The 19,008-nt window shown below is 34.7% G+C and overlaps 1 protein-coding gene across 1 annotated transcript in view; it reads left to right on the forward strand.

Moving 5' to 3' along the window:
• Positions 1 to 10,177, forward strand: part of LOC136039764 (somatostatin receptor type 2-like) — a 188,012-nt gene extending 177,835 nt beyond the window's left edge. The window contains exons 6-7 of the mRNA XM_065723628.1: positions 2,134 to 2,286; positions 9,325 to 10,177. Coding sequence (XP_065579700.1) covers positions 2,134 to 2,286; positions 9,325 to 9,555 — 384 coding nt within the window. The 3' untranslated portion in view covers positions 9,556 to 10,177. The remainder of the gene's footprint in view (positions 1 to 2,133; positions 2,287 to 9,324) is intronic.
• Positions 10,178 to 19,008: the final 8,831 nt, after the last annotated feature.

Raw genomic sequence — 19,008 nt, forward strand, 5'->3', positions numbered from 1 at the left:
CTCACCCGTTTGTTCTAAAAACCATTCTTCTGGTCAAATTTAAGATTTATGTTCTCTCTATCTCTTATTTATTTGTACGCACTAGTAAAATTGTTACCGTTGGGAACATTTATTGTAGTTTAGAATTTGCTTGTTTCGCTTTTATTGTTGAGCTACGAGTGATCTGCATGTTTCGTCCTAAGACTCCACGTGTGTCATAAATCTGGGACACTAAATGACACTTTGGGAAAGTACCCCGCTCCCTTCAAAATTTTGAAAACTGTTTTTGACTTTTTCTCAGCCAAAACCAATTGCAATTTTTGGCAGCAAAAAGTTTCATTGAGATCTTATTTAGTGGGATTGAGTGGGACAGAAGAGGTCAATTGGAGTGAAAAAGCACACTCAGCTTTCTTCCGCAGGAGACTCAGGTCAGACAACATGTATAGCAACGAACAGCTGGGAAATGAGTTCCGACAATTTAGAACCCCTCAATTGTTTTGATTCTCCAGCTTTTAGAAATGATGTAACCAAGAGTGTATGATACCTTCGAGTGTCGAACACGTTGACCACGAGTTCGAAATATAAGGAACTGTTTGTTTTTCTTGAATTAGACATAATCACCCAAGTATCAGATAGTTGATATAACTGGAAGATATCTGCTATGGCTTAAAAACACTAAATTTCTTCTGGTCGAAAAATAAGAAGTTATATTTATAAGTAGTAATATAAATATTAAAGAGATTAGGAATTAAAGAGATTTCTAAAAATTGTTTTGTCATTGAAAAATTAGAATGTCGTTGAAAATTAGACCACTACTACTACTACAAACAAGTCACCACAGCATAAAGACGCCTGAAGCCAACACAGCTATGCACACTACGCTTCCATCCCAACCTATTCAAAGCCTCCCTCTTTACACTTGCGCAGGAAGTGCCCATTTCCTTTAAATCTTTCTGTATAAGATCCTCCCACCCCAAACAAAGATGAACTGCTTTGTGTTTAGTCCTAGACGGTTGGCGAAAAAGGACAATCACCGGCAATCTGTCATCCTTCATCCGCTGAATGTGCCCTAGCCATCTTAGCCTTTCTCTTATTATAGCCCTAGAAAGCGCGATTGAACCACACTTTAAGTACTTCCTACTTTTTAGAATTAGGTCAGTCAGCCGGGTATCCGAAATTTTCTTCTGCTTGAGAGGAACCGCCCCCCCCCCTAAGTAGGTTGCCAGATGAAATTTCTAGGAGGAGGGGGAAGGTGCAGAAGCTGGTATTTACTTCAAAATCCATTTATATTAAAGTTTGGCTTATCTTTCACAAAAAAAAAACAATAAAAGGCAATCACAAGAAAGCAGAAATAATTGCTTTTTCACATTTAGGAAGGCATAAATTTGAAAGAACGTAAAAGCAAGGCTGATTACGTGGAATATATAAGAAAATAGTGTACAATTGTAAAAATCCTGAGATTAGGGAGGAAACCGCGTGAAGTACTTCTTTGCACTTATATTTCTTACTCATCCTATACACGAGTATCTAGAATTGAAGCAGATTTTCTAAATAATGTAATTTTTACTCAGAAAAAATGCAGAGAAATTAATTAAACGTTTTCAGCACGACTAAAAATGATTGAAAATTAAAATAAGCACAAAATACTACATATTAGAGGACAAATAAAACCTTCTCAATCCCCCAGAAAGTTTGCTAAGATATAATTTTCCCTTTACTTAAGACACTTACTGCAAGAAGAATAATTATGAAACCAGTGCGAGTTTTAAACCTAAATAAGTATTTCATATGCTCCCAATTTCTTTGTATTTTGGTTAAGTTTAAAATAGGTCTTCTTGCAGTCTAATTTGAAATCATTCCTCATCCTCTTCCAAAAAAGGATTTAAGAGCCGTTTCTTATATATATAGTCTTCCTTTTCTCCTTCTGTCTCTTTTTTTTTTTTTTTTTTTTTTTTTTTTTTTTATGTGTTTGTGCTATTGCATTGGTGATTTCTCTTTTCATGATATATATATATATATATACATATATATATATATATATATATATATATATATATATATATATATATATATATATATATATATATATATATATATATATATATGTATAGGACTATAATATTTGTCATTCTAAACTTTTCTCCCATTTTTCAGATGCAAATCTTCATTTTTGCACCTGGTCCAGGACTCGGACACGTACTGACCAATTTGTCTGTTTTATCTGGTATTCTAACCTACTGCAACAGCGCTCTTAACCCAGTTATGTACGCATTCTTAAGTGACAACTTCAAGAAAAGTTTTATGAAGGTATCTATATTTTGATTTTAAGATAAGATACATTGCTTAACATAAAAAATATTTACAGCATATTTCGACAACCAACATTGAAACTCATCGACTTGTTTATGATGGTTGTTTCCATCCCTAAAACCTACTGTATACTACAAACTAATTTTGAAATAATAAAAATCTACTCTAAATTGTTATTAACTTCTCACAAGGTAGCGTTTCCAACCACACTTGATCTGGTTAAACATTTCCTTTCAGCCTTATATTATTTGACAGAAAAATTAAGACCGATGGATCAGTAGAACAAATACAGAAAAAAGTCCTAGCTTCACCCACTGTGCTTGATAAAATCTTTGCCTCCTAACAATGATAAACAGTTTTGGACCTACATTTTTTTCGAAAGCATTCAAGTGAATGTGGATTCAAAAGTGCCCTTTTTAATAGTCAAAAGTGAGCAGAGGGCAACTAACCCCCTCCCACGCCCACCACTCCCTCAAACATATTCAATCAAAATTTTGAGATAGCCATTTCTTCAACGTCGCTGAAAGATCCAAAAATTATGTATATAAAGGTAACACCCCCCCCCCCACAGCTCTCAGTGCAAGCGTTGTAATTTATGCTCTATGGGCATTCAGGGCTTATATAGAAAGGGTGATCGTATAAAACTCGGAGGGGCCTCTTTGGATTGTTAATAAAAAGTTTCAGTGCTCTTTCTAAGATTCAGTGTGATTGGAGGGTGGATATCCTCCCACCACACACCTTGTACTTTCCCAAAAAGCATCTGACAGAAATTTTTAGATGGCCATTTGCTGTCTTAGAAACTTCAAAAAAGCCTCATTCAATTGTAAATTAATTGGGCTAGTGCCCCTCTTAATAGTCAAAAGTGATGGGAGGGCTACTAACCCCTCTACGGCGCCCACCATTTCCCTAAACACATCCAATCAAAATATTGATATAGCCATTTTGTTTAACGTAATTAAACGGTCCGGAAATTATGTCTTTGAGGATGACAACCCCTCCATAGTCCTCAGGGCAAGGGTTATAAGTTATGCCCTGGGGTTATATAAGGTATATAAAGAAAGGGTAATCGTAAAGACTCTGGAATGGGCCTATTAGAATGGAAATCAGATGTTCTAGTGCCCTTTTTAAGATTCAGAGTGATCAGAGGGTGGATACCTCCCCCACACACACCTCGTATTTTTCCAAAATGGATCTGATTAAAATTTAAGATGGCCATTTGTTGTCGTAGAAATTTTGAAAAGAACTCATTCAATTGGAAATTGAAACGGTTAGTGCTCTTTTTATAGTCGAAAGTGATTGGAGGGCAACTAACCCCATCTTTTAATTGGAAATTGAAAGGGCTAGTGCTCTTTTTCCCCAAACCCATCCAAACCAAAATTTTAGATAGCCATTTTGTTCAACGTAACTGAAAGATCCGGAAATTGTGTCTTTGAGGATTACAACTTCCAGAGCCCTCAGGGCAAGGGTTGTAAGTTGTGCCCTGGGGCCATAAGGTACATATAAAAAGTGCCATCCTATTAACTTCGGAGGGGGCTCATTGGAACGGTAATCAGAAGTTGTAGTGCCTTTTTCAAGGTTCAAAGTCATCAAGGGGTGAATACCCCTTGATGACCCCCACACACACCTGGTATTTTACCAAAACCGATTGAATAGAAATTTTGGTATGGCAGTTTGTTTTCAAAGATACTTCCAAAACAGCTCGTTCGATTGGAAATTGAAAGAATTTGAAATTGAAATTTGGAAATTGAAAGAAATTGAAAGGGACGGGTTAGTTGCCCTCCAGTCACTTTAGACTATTGAAAAGGGCACTGGTCCTTTAAATTTCCAATCGAATGAGTACAATTTGCCCCGTCCAAAGGTTATAAGACTGCCCTTTCTATATGTACCTTATATGTCTCCGGAGCATAAGTTACAGCCCTTGCCCTGAAGGCTGTGGGGAGTTGTCATCCTAAAAGATAAAAGTTGCTCTCACGCCCAACATTTCCCCGAACCCATCCAATAAAAATTTTGTGATGGCTATTTTGTTTAAAGCAAATAAAAGATCTTCAAGTTATGTCTTTCAGGATGACAACTCCCCACAGCCTTTAGGGAAAGGGTTGTAACCTATGCCCTGGGGCATATAAGGTATATATAGAAAGGGCGATCTTATAACCTTTGAAGGGGACAAATTGGATTGTTAATAATGAATTCTAGTACTCTTTTTATGGCACTTGGTATCTACTAAGTGACATATAGCGATCGCAAATTCCATCCGTCTGTCGGCCTGTCTCTCTGCCTATCCCGGTTTTGCTAGTTTAGGCACTTCCAGTTAAGCTAGGACGATGAAATTTGGCAGGCGTTTCAGGGTCCAGACCAGATGAAATTACAAATTATCGTTTTCTCAATTCGACCGTCTGAGAGGAGTGGGGACGGTTAACTTGGAAAAATTAGAAAAAATGAGGTATTTTTAACTTACGAACGGGTTATTGGATCTTAATGAAATTTTGACATTTGGAAGGATATCGTGTCTCAGAGCTGTTATTTCAAATTCCTACCGGATCCGGTGACATTGGGGGGAGTTGGAGGAGGAAAACTAAAATCTTGGTAAGTGATTAGAGTGGAGGGATCGGGATGAAACTTGGTGGGAAAAATAAGCAAAATTCCGGGATACATGAATAAAATAACCAGAATGGATCCACTCTCTTTGGGGGAGTTGGGGGGGAGGGTTAATTCTGAAAAGTTAGAAAAAAGTTAGAAATAGACCATCTGAGGGGAGTGGGGCGGTTAACTTGGAAAAATTAGAAAAATGAGGTATTTGTAACTTACGAACGGGTGATCAGATCTTAATGAAATGTGATATCTAGAAGGATATTATGCTTCAGAGCTCTTATTTTAAATTCCGACCAGATCCAATGACATTGGGGGGAGTTGGAGGGGGAAACCAGAAATGTTGGAAAACGTGAAAATTGCGGTATCTTTGTCGTATGAATGGGTGATCGGATCTTAATGAAACTTGATATATAGAAACATCTTATGTCTCAAATGCTTCAATTTCAATTCGAATTGGATCTGAGGACATAGGGGGCTGGAGGGGGAAAACAGAAATATTGGAAACCGGGAATCTTGGAAAACGCTTAGAGTGGAGAGACCGGGATGAAACTTGATGGGAATAATAAGCACAAGTTATAGATACGTGATTCATATTATTGGAACGGATCCGTTCTCTTTGGGGGAGCTAGGGGGTTTTAATTTAGAAAAAGTAGAAAAATTGAGTTATTTTTAACTTAAGAACGGGTGACCGAATCTTAATGAAATTTGAAATTTAAAAGGAATTCATGTCTCAGAGCTCTTTTTTCAAATCCCGACCAGATCTGTTGACATTGGATAGATTTGATGGGTTAAACTGGAAATCTTGGAAAACACATAGAGTGGAGAGATCGGGATGAAACTTGGTGGGTAAAATAGGCAAATGTCATAGAGACGTGATTTACGTAACCGGACTGAATCCGCTTTCTTTGGGGGAGTTAGGGGGTTTGGTTCAGTGCTTTGGCGAGTTTGGTGCTTCTGGACGTGCTAGGACAATGAAAATTGGTAGGCGTGTCAGGGAGCTACACAAATTGACTTGATAAAGTCGTTTTCCCCGATTCGACCATCTGGGGGCTGAATAGAGAGGAAAAATTAGAAAAAAAATGAGATATTTTTAAATTACGAGTGGGTGATCGGATCTTGATGAATTTTTATATTTAGAAGGACTTCTTGACTCAGAATACTTGTTTTAAATCCCGACCGGCATTAAACCTCTGACTTTCCTTTTAAACCAATCCATTGATTCTTACAATTTTGCTAGAGCTCATGCCATATGAGCTCTTGGCTCTTCGTTCATCCGGCCTCGTCACAAGTGCCATATGAGCTCTTAGCTCTTGTTAATATTCATAGTGATTAGAGGGTGGATAGCCCCCCCCCCAAACTTGTATTTCCCTGAAATGCACCTGATAGCAATTTTTAGATGGCCATTAATTGTCTTAGAAACTTCCAAAACAGCTCATTCGATTGGAAATTGAAAGGACCAGTGCTCTTTTCAATAGTCAAATATGACTGGAGGGCAATTAAAACCCCTCCCTCGCCCAATATTTCCCCAAACACATCCAATCTTAATTTCAAGATGGTCATTTTGTTTAACGTAATTGAAAGGATCAAAAATTATTCCTTTGAGGATGAAACCCCCCATCCCTCAGGGCAAGGTAAGTTATGCCCAGGCGGCATATAAGGTATATATAGAAAGGGTCATCGTATAAACTTCGGAGGGGGCTTGTGGGACTAGTAATCAGAAATTCTAGTGCCCTTTTTAATATCCAGAATGATTGGAGGGTGGACGCCAACATCCCCACCCCCAAACCTCGTATTTTCCCGTAATATATCTGATAGAAATTTTGAGATGTCCATTTGTAGTCGTAGAAACTTCAAAAAGGCATATTCGATTGGAAATTGAAAGGGCTAGTGCTCTTTTTATTAGCCAGAAGTTACTGGACGGCAACAAGCCCCCCACTCCCATCAATTCCCAAGAACATTTAGCCAAATTTGACGTTTTGACAAAGCCTCCTTGAAAGGTTGTCCAAATCGACAACCTCCATGCCTTCTCAAGACCAAAACATAATTTGCACTTACCTGAAAAAGAAAAATGGCTGTGGATTGTCAGTTTAGCATACACATACTGATATATATTCCTTAAAGCTTTAAGAATTTTCAATATATTAAAGTTAAATAAGTTAAAAATTTTAATCGTATTTTGTTTATTTACATCATAATTATTATTGTTTTTCAAATTACTTTCTTAACCAAGTCAAACTCAAAATGAACAAAAATTAACATGAGTGGGACTGAAAACCCCCATGCCTTCTCAAAACAAGAACATAATTTGCACTTCACTGAAAACAAAATACATTTAAAAATTTTTCACTTTGTTTTTACTTGTTTAAAATGTTTTTATTAAGTGTATAAAGGGGGAGTCCTACCCCTTGTACTCCAGTTTACAGCAGAAGTGTATGGTATTCTTTTCAAGAATAACAAGTGATTGGAGGGTAAGCAGCCCTTCTCTCAAGCCCCTTCATTTCCAAACGCATCCAGTTAAAACTTTGAGAAAGCCATTTTATTCAGCATAGCAGAACCGTCCACCAACTATGTCTGTAGGGATATTAGGCATATCAATTCCCCCCGCCACTTACGCAATTGGCCCATTATGCATTAAAACTAATTGCTGCTATAAAATAAATCAAAAGGTATTGTGTTAAATGGTTGCCAATAAGACACCTCAGCAATTTATCGAGAATGACTGGGGGTATTAAGTTGAAACTTTTGGGGATACTGCTATTACTACTTCTGCTCTTGCAATTTAAAGGAACAAAAAGGGGGAAAGTGCATCCAGGCTGTCAAACAGCATAGATAGAATCTTTTGGGGATGATATTAACTTTAATTTTTCAGGTCAACTTCAGAAGCTATAGAATTAAATTAAAAATACTGTTTGTGTCAGGATTACAAATTATTGAAAAAGTTTCTCCAACACACAAATACCCATACTATGGATTCTTATAGAAGAAAACTGAAAAGATTTCCATTATTTTTTTTTCCAAGAAAGAGACTACCAATAATAATTGAACAGAAATTAATTTAAAAAACATTTTCCACTAAAAAAGTTTTTCAAAGAAAAGTAAAGAGCTCTATTAAGCCAAGAATGAGCAAGCATAAAGTCAAATAAACTGTCAAGCGTAAATCTATCACAAATACTTATCAATAAATAAATGGAACTCAAAACGAACAGAAATTACAATAAATAGCCAAGTCATACTCAAAACGAGAAAAAATAACGTGAGAAGGGCTGATAACTTTTATGCCCTCTCAAGACTAGAACACAATTTAAGCTTTACTGAAGACAAAATAAGTTTGAAATGTTTTCACCTTTCTTACTTTTATAAATGGAAAATAAATAAAATCCTAAGGAAGAAATGTCAGTATATGTCAATTAAACTGACAATCCACGGTTATTTGTTTGTTTTTAGTTTTATTTTTTTAGTAAAGCACAAATTGTGTTCTGGTCTTGAAAAGGCAAAGAGTTATCAGCCCTACTCATGTTAATCTTTGCTCGTTTTGAGTTTGACTCGGCTATTTATTGTAATTTCTGTTCGTTTGAACAGAGTAAAGTAAAAGTAAAGAGCTTCATTAAGCCAAGAATGAGAAAAATAAAGTCAAATAATCTTCCGAGCGTAAAATTACCACAAATCATTAGCCAAACTGGGGCCGGTTTAGCGCGTTTTCTCCGATCCGTCGCTGATGCATTTGCAAGAATTGGATTATTGCTAAATGTAGATAAATGTGAATTTCTTATATTTAATGGGGTTAGTTCATCTCATCCTTTGGATTGCATTTCTTTTTCCGTACCACAAGTCACTTCTTTTCGATGGCTTGGAATTTCTGTTTGCAATTCCCTAAGTTCTTTTTGTTTTCAGACGATTCGGGATATTCAATTTAAGCTTAAACTGGGGTATTCTAAAATTGTTGGAAATCGTGGACATTTCCGGCGACAAGCACATACAAAGCTGTACTCGAGTTTATGCGACCATTCTGTGTTTGGTTTGTGCTTGTTTTTATATGCTTTTGAATAAAGGTGACGTAAAGAGGGTCAAGACGGATTATTATCGGTATTTATAGTTCTTACTTTATATACCAAGATCATTTCGGAACCGAATTAGTAAATATCAGGCAGAGGATAAAAACTAAGTTCAAATTTAATTGATGAAGCGCCAATCCGTCTTGGTCCTAACAATCATCTTATCCGCCTCTTTTGCTAAATTATTATTTCTTTTTCTTGTATTTGTGTTTTTTTTGTTATTTGTTTTCGTGTTTTTTTGTGTTCTTTGTGTTATTTGTAGTTCTTTGTTTTTCTCCTTGTACTCTACTTTTTCCATTTTGTAAGTGGGTAAGAAATAAATTATCATTATTATTATTATTATTATCATCTCAGGGGTTACACACGTAGCAAAAGTTCAATGCTTTTTTTCCAGGCCTGTGTATGTGCTCAAAGAAGTGAGGTCAACAAGATCCTTCAAGCAGAGCAAAGTCAGCTGTCAAGGAAGCGTAGTGAAAAATTGAGCCGTGCTAGAAGTCTCAATGCTTCTACTAGAAGGGATGTCTTGATGATTAATGAGAAGACTCCCAATGATGTTTCCAACACTGGCACATCTACAGGAACTATGACTACTTACATACCATTAGATAACGGAGAAACAAAATAATTTAATTTTACTACAAAAAACACACATTTGACATTTATTTCTGCCTAAATTTACTTAGGAATTCTGAAATCCTCAAACTTTCAAGTTTTCAAATATGAAGTGAAATACGAGGTCTTCTGGAGAACAATTCTGTGCGTGGGATAAAATTTAACTTATAAACAAAATATTTATCTAGTGAGGGCAGCCTCTGGGTGTCTGACCACAATTGTTCATCTTTAGATCTGAGACATAATTTTTTAAGGTTGTGCTTTTATTAAACTTTCAAAAACTTCCAACCTATTGAATCTATGCGTAATGACAAAGACCGTATCAAAGGAGGGTAGTACCAGGTTTTAATCCCCCCCCCCCCAAAAAAAAAGCAAAAAGTAGCAAAAAATGTATGAAAAATAATTTTCTAATACCCTCTATGAATATTTTTGGTACCTTCCCCCCACCAAAGGAAAATCCCCCCGAACAAAAATCATGGATACGCCCTTGCATAAGGATGTATTTTTTGGACCCACAGTGACGAGCAACTTTACTCCATTAGAACCCCTCCGCTGTTTAATGATTTTTATCCCCAATAAAAGTAATTCCGGTTACATCCCCTATGGCGTCTGTACTTTACCGTTTCATGAGTATTCATGAAACTCATGTCTGTAGTCTACTCGTTTCATAACTGTAGTCTACTCGTTTCATGAGTAGAAATCGACAAAATGACAGCTTTTTCGTTTATCTGATTGGAAGGAGAGAAGTGATAATCTAAGTGTTACAGAGAAGAGATAAAAACTTAAACATAAACTCAAGATCATAAAATTGGAACAAAAATTATGGAAGCAACGCTTTTTTAGTTTTTGTTTTGTCCTTTTTTCTCATTCTTCTTTTAGGGAGAAGGCTTTTCAAGATATAAACGCAGACAATTATATCCTCCAATTTTGGTTATTGACACCGTTAAATCATCGTTTCTCGTGGAACAATCCTTATATCAGGGATTATTGTCTTTACTCCTGTTGATTCTGAGCTTTTTTTCTTTCTTTTTTTTTTGCCACATAATACTACCTACATAAATTGCGCAGGGATAAGCGAAAAAAACTATTCATTTTATGAAATAAAAGATATATATATATATAAATATATATATATATATATATATATATATATATATATATATATATATATATATATATATATATATATATATATATATATATATATATATATATATATATATATATATATATATATATATATATATATATATAGCCAAAGATTAGTTTGGATTCCATCTAAGACGGACGTTACAAATATTTTGTTTGATAAAATTAGCTTTATGAGGGTGTGACATGCTGAGGGAGCGGTAGTCGCATTATTATTTCAAAATAAACGTACTACATACAAGGCTTGCAGTCCCGTCAAATGCGGCTTTACAGTCGCGTTGAATACCGTAGTTTTTACGCAAGATCCTCTTATTAGGCAATTCTGGCAAGACCTGGTTAGAATTTACTCTCTATGCTATTTATAACACCTGAGTCGTCATCACAACCCGTGTTTTTTTTAGATACTGTAAAAAAGAAAAATTGACAAATGTAATGTCTCGTTTTTTATAATTGACAAAACTCAGTTCAGAACTCATAATATTTACTATACTATACATTCGCCTTTTTAAACTTTATTTGTGATACGTAGTTCATATTTATGACAAAAATAGAAATTATAAATGGTTACTTTTTCTCATGAAAAGTTTTTTGTTTGTAATACGGATGTGCACCTGATAAAAGCAGCATCTTCAATTTGTAATATTAAGCTAGACAGCATTTACAATTTAATTTATAAAATTAGACTCACAATTCAATGTCGTTTAGATATTTTTTCTTCTTTTCTCTTGTTTTGTTTAGATTCAAGCCAATGCTTGATATTTTTTACTTGATAAAAAGTCTGATTGTTTCGACTCAACGAAATTAAATAACAATCGAAAAAAGGTGGAGACCTGAAAAAAGCTCATTTTGGAAACTAAAGCCCTTTAAATATGGCATTGTCATTATTTCCACTTGGATAAAGCAAAATAAATGTTCAATATTGATCAGCTTTCTTCTGTGGAACTCAAGATTATTTTTTTTTATACTGCTTTAATTACATGGATGTGTGAACTAGTTGATTTGTGTAATTAAATCTTATTTTTTCTGCTTCACTGTTGTTACTTATGTAATATATATATTTATCAGTGATTTAGGACCTTATTTGCTATTTCGTTTTCTTTATCTGTTTTTATTTTCATTTGTCACCTCTAATCCTTTTTTTTACTTATGTTTTTTCTAAGAATTTCCCTACGCAATATGATTACTACTCTAAAAGTAAATATTTGAAATTGTTTTATTTTGAGATTGCACATTAGGTATTTAAGTTTCAAAATCTAATTTTAGAAATATTAGGAAAATATCGTGACAAAAGCCATAAAGGTAAGGGTACAACTACTCAAATTCATAGTACTGGAATGCTTATACATTTTTGTAGAAAAAAAAAACAATTAGAAGACACTGCAGTGTTTAGCTAACAATTAGAACTATTAGAAGGGACTCTAGCGGTTCTTGAAATGAGTTGAAAATTTGATGCTATCAAGGTTATAAAGTATACAACGGCTTAGTAATATACTGTAGTGATTCATATACATTCTTATGTAAATACTGGGTGTCGCACCTCGGAGTTTCAATTGCTGTCTCATGTGTATTTTGTTATTTAAATCAAGCTAGCTTGAAACAGATTAGTTAGTATCAATAATATACCCTATTTAAGAATAGTTCTTAGAAATTTCTGACGTCATTCTATCAGGTCTATCTTCCAAAAGCAACGAACTGAAATCTGGGAAAAGCGTAGATAAATTTCGTAAACTTCCAAATAGTAACATATGTATATGTAATATTTAACACAAAAAGTTTCACAGGGCCACAAAAACTAAATGAAAAAGAGAGAAAACAATACACAAGACAATTAAAAGCTTCAAGCAAATAATCAAACGAAAGAATTCCTTTATCCACAACTCTTCCGCTTATCCCCCTCCCCCCCAAAAAAAAGTATTTCTCAAATCTTTTAAACCTTCACACTTCCTAAGAATACAGAAAGTTTTCTACCAATTCTTCACATATCGTACACCTGCAAGGAACACTTCTTTCTAAACCTTTCCATATCTTCTTCTTTCCCCGGGTGACATAAAATAGCTTAAGCAATATAATCCCTAAGTAAACCCAACTCTAAAATATATTTCCACGCTCTTTTATCCTACAATATACACCAAGAGAGGAAGACGACTGGATATGGTATCCTTTTCTGAATTTCCTAGTTAAGAAAAAAGATCTGTTTTATAGCCTCCTCTACTTCCCTATCCCTATAATAGCTTCCATTCCGTTCACACGACATTCCCAATGAATCCAAAATCGCCTTAAGGTGCTTCATCCACCATCATTTTCTTCCAGTTAGCAGAGACTCAGCCAATGCTTCCCTCACTAACCTTTGCCTCTCCGTAGTTATACTGTATATATGTTAGTAACATTTAGCGGGGAACATACTATTTTTTAGCATCCTCTCCCTCCCAGACTAGTTGCTGAGTCTCTTTTTGGGAATCACCACAAAATTAGCGGTGACTAATTTTGTCACCAATGTGTGAAACACATTAGCCGCAATATTTCAGTGGCTATTGAAGTGTCTTGCAAGTAGCTAATATCAATTCTGAGAAATAATTAGTTAAATTAATTCAACTTTATTTCAGTTTATCGTTTTCAGCTTTTGCTATAAATTCGTTATTAAACCGATTTTGAATTAATTTATTTACAAACTGATATACAGTAAATGACTATTTGTTGCTTGTCTTGCAATTGTTTGGTGGTCTTATAAATATCTTACCCAGGACTAAAGGATTTAACTTCCAGTTATTTGATTTTAGCATCCATTGTTCTTGAATGTCACCTTATTACACTTAACTTCATTAATGTCAAGCCACCCGTTTCGCCCTGTAAATTTGAAAATTGTTTAGGAATTTAAGAAAAACTGAAAATTTCGTCAGAAAAGACGGGAAAATTTTCATCCATATCATAAAGTATCTTTGACCAAAGAAGTTAGCTCAAAGAAATTTGTTTTTATTGTGTAGAATCCCAAAAAGATATTGTTCATTGCATCTTTTGTTTTTAATTTTTCAAAAAGCGAAAATTCTTCTGGTAAGAAATAATTTTTATTTTCATTTGTCCACTAAAAGTTGATTTGGTGAAAATTGATCCGAACAAGTTGAGTTATAATCAATTATAAATAATTTAAAGCTATGATCAATTGAAATATAATTAAGTAAATGAGTTAGTTAAGGTGAAGAACAAAGAATTTGAAAAATGATAAGAGGAAAGGCCAAAACTGGTCTGTAAGAAAAAGCAAAAAAGACTTAATTCGCCTTAAATTACCAGCCATTCTCAACTAATACATACGAATCTTATATCAATACTATATTGCAAAGGCGTGACCTTACAAGGGCTATTTGTATTTACTAAAGAAAGGCAAAAATATTACATATGTAAGAGAGTCATGAGTAAAAAAAAATACAAACATTTATAATTTTGCTTTGAATATTTTTAAGCACTGATAAATCTTTGCTAGAATAAAGTTAAAAATCGGTAAAATACTGTGATTTGAAATATTATATGACAAAAATTTTTATTACCTCTGAAATCTACTTCAGTGTAGCTTGATAGGCTAATCTATTTTCCTGAGGAAAATCTTCATTCAAAAAGGGATCATTACTCTTTTCAAAGTTCTTTTAACCATTCTTTCCAGTAAAAGAATAATTGCGCCGTGGAGAGTGGTGCAATGAGCCTTGATATATTAAGAAAGTACTTTTATTACAAAATAACGTCTTTACAAAAGAATGTCTCTAAGATATCCTTTGTTTCTACAGAACACGTTAGATATTCTTCCAGCTGAATGTTTAGGAAATGATCCTTTCATTAAGGAGTTGACAAGCCGTTGTTTGTATGTCTTTCTTCTTCATTCTTTCTTTAAACACTTTCACGTCAGATCCTTCTTTTTTTTCTAAAAGAGAGATTTGAAAATCACTGAAGTCTTTTTTCTCTCTTCATTGATTCAAAATTTTCCTTCTACTCATATTTGAACGTTGATAGTATTCTTTTAAGCGTGCAATATTTTTTTAATTTTGCTTGTCAAAATAATTGTAATTTATTTTTAATACTTTTTTAAACTGTTTCATCACATATCTATATCTGTGTTGAGCTTTTGTAATTACTATTCATGAAATATACCTGTTGTTATAATCTATTTCGAAAGTTTACAAGCTCAGATTTCTTTGTTAGAATCGTATGTAGGTTTCATGTTACTTTGTAGCAAGGTCATAATACTGCTTTTATGATTTTTTTTCTACCATGGTGTGTGATTTGTACCTCTTTAACTGCAAGATATGTTCAATCAGTGAAGGAAAGTTTTTGTGAAGTTTCTAAGACTTTCAGTGATGCTCCAAATTTTTTTTTCCTAGACTATTAGATAGCATAAAAAAAAGAAAAAAAAATGTTTTATGACTACGAAAGTTCACATCTTAGTTATAATCTATGGGATTTATTGTTTAATGCCTAAATTCAGCCCCTTGACAAAGATAAATCAGTATTTCTTCTAGATTTTAGGAAATAATTCCAGATGCTAATTTCGACTTTTTGTTTTTGCTATAAGTTTCTGATATTTTTTTAAGATAAATCAATGACTAAAGCAAGTCCAGCTGTGATATGACTCATAGATGGGAAGATATAAGAGGGTCATTAGCACATCTGCCAGATTAGGTTTTCACATTTCAGCCAAACCTACCAGGTAGTAGAAACTGGTGTCCTAGTTACGAATTCACCTACCCAAGAACGATCCGACAAATGCTAGGTGGCATTGAAGGGGGGGAAATAGGTATCTATATTCTTGTCGTAAGGAAATTTACCAAAATTGTTGTCGGATTTTTCCTATGATTTTTCCTAGGATAGTAAGAGTCCGACGGTGTCCGAATTGTGTCTTTTAGGATCAGAACCAAATTCAACTTTTTGGGTAGATAGAGAGGTTTTGGTCACTGAAATTTTGTAATTAGAATAACTAATAAGAAGCTATCGCTACTTAAGTAAACATTTTGAAAATTGAAATTAAATGGCTTACCAGTAGAGTTTAGATGTTCATGTCTGATCTGAACTTGGGGTGGGATTGGGATTTTAAATCATTTCAGTTATTTGACCATCTAGCAAAATAACTAGTCGAGTCTCAGTGGAACATTTATGGGAAGAATGATTTGGTATTATATTTGATATTTGTGGGTATTCGGACACAACCTATCTATTATAAGTGGGAGAGGGAAAGGGGGGCTTGAATTTGACGTAAAAAATAGGATATAAACAAGAAAAAATAGTCAGATAGTAAACAAACTTTGTTGGAAAAAGAAACTAGCACCCTAACGTAGTCTTATGGCAATAATAACTATATGAAGGTGTGCTTGTCAACATTACTGTCAAACAGTTTGTGGTAACAAACTGTGTACGTAGGGAGCGACGTGGCTAAAAAGTAACCAAACTCTATAAACGGAATTTTGATACCAACAGAAATATCAAAAGTATCGGCTTATTATGCTGATTCCAAATAAATAAGTTTCAGTAAGTTCAGTGTTGCCCATCGAAGACTGCGAGCCTGAGAAAATACGCCTGATTTTAGAAAAAGGTGAAAAACACCCCCTAAAATACTAATGATGTTAATGAAAATTAAGTCATGAGATTCAATGTATTAAAGAACCCTACTGTACGGGTTTCAAGTTCCTATCTGCAAAAATGTGAAATTTTGTATTTTGCCAGAATAAATATCACGCATGAGTATTTTTTTCAGGGGTGATCGTGTCGACCCGGTAGTCCTAAAATATTGAAAAGGGCATATTCAAACAGAAATTAAAATTTCTGGTGTCCCTTTTGAGTCACCAAAAACATTACAGGGAAACTAGGTACCCTCCCAGGCTCTTTTTTTCTGTAGATCCTCCGATGAAAATTTTTAGATAGCCATTTTGTCAAACATAGTTCAAAGACTCAATAACTATATCCTTAGATATAACATGACCCCAAAGCGCCTGGGCAAATGTCTCTAAGTCATAAAATTTCCCCAATATTTACGTGTAGTATTTGTTGTTGGGAAGCATACATACATTTTTCGGGTAGGGAGGGGATTTCTATTTAACACCATGGAAAGAATTTTCCATGGGGAGAAAAATTTCCATGGGGTTGACATTTCAGGGAAAAGTTTTCACTGTAGGAACTTGTCAGAATTCCTATAGTAAATTCTTTTTTATGTCTTGCTTTCTCTTTGCCGACTAATTCTACGTGTGGAGATTGCCGAATAATTGTCCGGGATAACCGAAATATATACCACATAAAATGCATGCTCAAAAAAGTGTCTATATTTCAGATCAGTAGGCCTCTGCTTTTTAAGAGACCCAAAGCCACTACTCTTTTCTTCCTTTAATTATTTAAGATGATGAAGAAGTTTATCGGTGATTCCCTCAAGACGCAAGTGTTGTTAATTTTCTTCAAGACTAAGATGCTTGTTAAGCAGCAGTAAATGTTTTCTAAGAGATACATGTGCTGGTTACGTAAAAGAGAATGCTTTCTAAAAGATGCAGCTGCTTGTTACGTAATAGGCCTTTTTTTACTTATGCAAAGGGATGCAGGTGTATATTACGCAATTGGGTTTGTTTACTTATGCAAATAGATGTGACTGATTGTTACTTAACAGGAATGCTTTTAAAGGCAGCCATAGGAAGATTTTTAAAGACACCCATAGGAAGGTTTTTAAAGTGGTCCATAGGATGTTCTTAAAGGCAGCCATAGGAAGGTTTTTAAAGGCACGCATAGGAAGTTTTTAAAGGCAGCCATCGGAAGGATTTTAAAGAGACACATAGGAAGGTTTTTAAAGGCACACAAAGAAATGCTTTTAAAGGCAGCCATAGGAAGTTTTTAAGAGCAACCAAAGGAAGGTTTTTAAAGGCACACATAGGAAGGTTTATGAATTGGTACATAGGAAGTTTTTAAAGGCGCCCATAGGAAGGTTTTTGAAGACACACATAGGAATATTTTTAAACACACACATAGGAATGCTTGTAAGGGCAGCCTTAGGAAGTTTTTAAAAGCAGTCATAGGAAGATTTTTACACATATAGGAAGCTTTTTAAACCGGTCCAAAGGAAGTTTTCAAAGACAGGCATAGCACGGTTTTTAAAGACACATATAGCAAGGTTTTTAAAGACACACATAGGAAGGTGTGGTGTAGGAAGGTGCAATTCAAATCAAAATCAGTATGCAACAAATTGCACGAACAAAAATTCAGCGCGTAACAAGTTCCATGAAAAATTAGTCTCACGAAGAAGAAAAATTAACTTGCAACACTAACAAAAATCTGCATGCAACAAGTTCAATGAACAAAATCAGTTTTGCAAGGAGAAAAAATTGATGTACAAGTTTTTCGAAGAGAAAAACAACTTGCAGCAAGTTTCACAAACAGATATCAGCACGCAGCAAGTTCCACGAACAGAATTCGGCAAGCAAATATTCCATGATCAAAATCAATGTCACGACGAGAAAATCAATGTGCAAGCTGTACGAAGAGAAAAATCAACATGCAATACGTTTCACGAACAAAAATCAGCAAGCAACAAGTGGAACGGACAAAGATTCAGCGCGTAACTAGTTCCATAAGAAAATCAGTTTCACAGGAGAAAAACTGAATGCATAAAATTCAAGAAGAGAAAAATCAATGTGCAACAAGTTTCTTGAACGAAAATCAGTGGCAACATCGGTTCAACCAGGATGGACACCAGCCAAATTGGAGGTGAAAAATATGCAACTAAGGGTGGTATGTGACAAAAACGGAATTCGCTATGATTTTATTTTTTTTAAATGAAAAATGTCTTAGGGATGATGATGGGGTGCCAGAGGGTCAGTCATACTGTGTCACGATGCTGTGAAATGAAATGGTATATCACGGAGGCTGGTGTGTAAAAAACAAAAACCAAAGGATTTAATGCATGATTTCTAACAAGAAAGTATTTGGAAAATGTCTTAAGAATGACAATATGTATCACAGGGATACCGCGAGCCAGTCTTATACTGGTATGGTGACGGTAATTTCCATGGAGGATATCACATTTAGGGATGGCTCGCAAAAGCACGAATCAATGGAATTTAAGCATAATTTTATCAAAAAATATATAGAAAATTTCTTAGGAACGATAAAGCGTATCATAGGGTTACGGAAGGCAGCCAGATGCTGTCACTGTAACGTGAACTGCCGTGGAGGTCAACACTTTGAGGGGTGGCGGATGTTGCCGTGTGCCAACCAGTGTAACGCAGTGACGTGAATCGCTTTGACTTTGGAATTGCTGGACATGCTCTACAGCTTTATTTTAAGGTGTGAGGTGTTAAAAGAA

This window comes from Artemia franciscana, chromosome 20, assembly GCF_032884065.1.
Source record: "Artemia franciscana chromosome 20, ASM3288406v1, whole genome shotgun sequence".
Lineage (NCBI taxonomy): Eukaryota > Metazoa > Arthropoda > Branchiopoda > Anostraca > Artemiidae > Artemia > Artemia franciscana.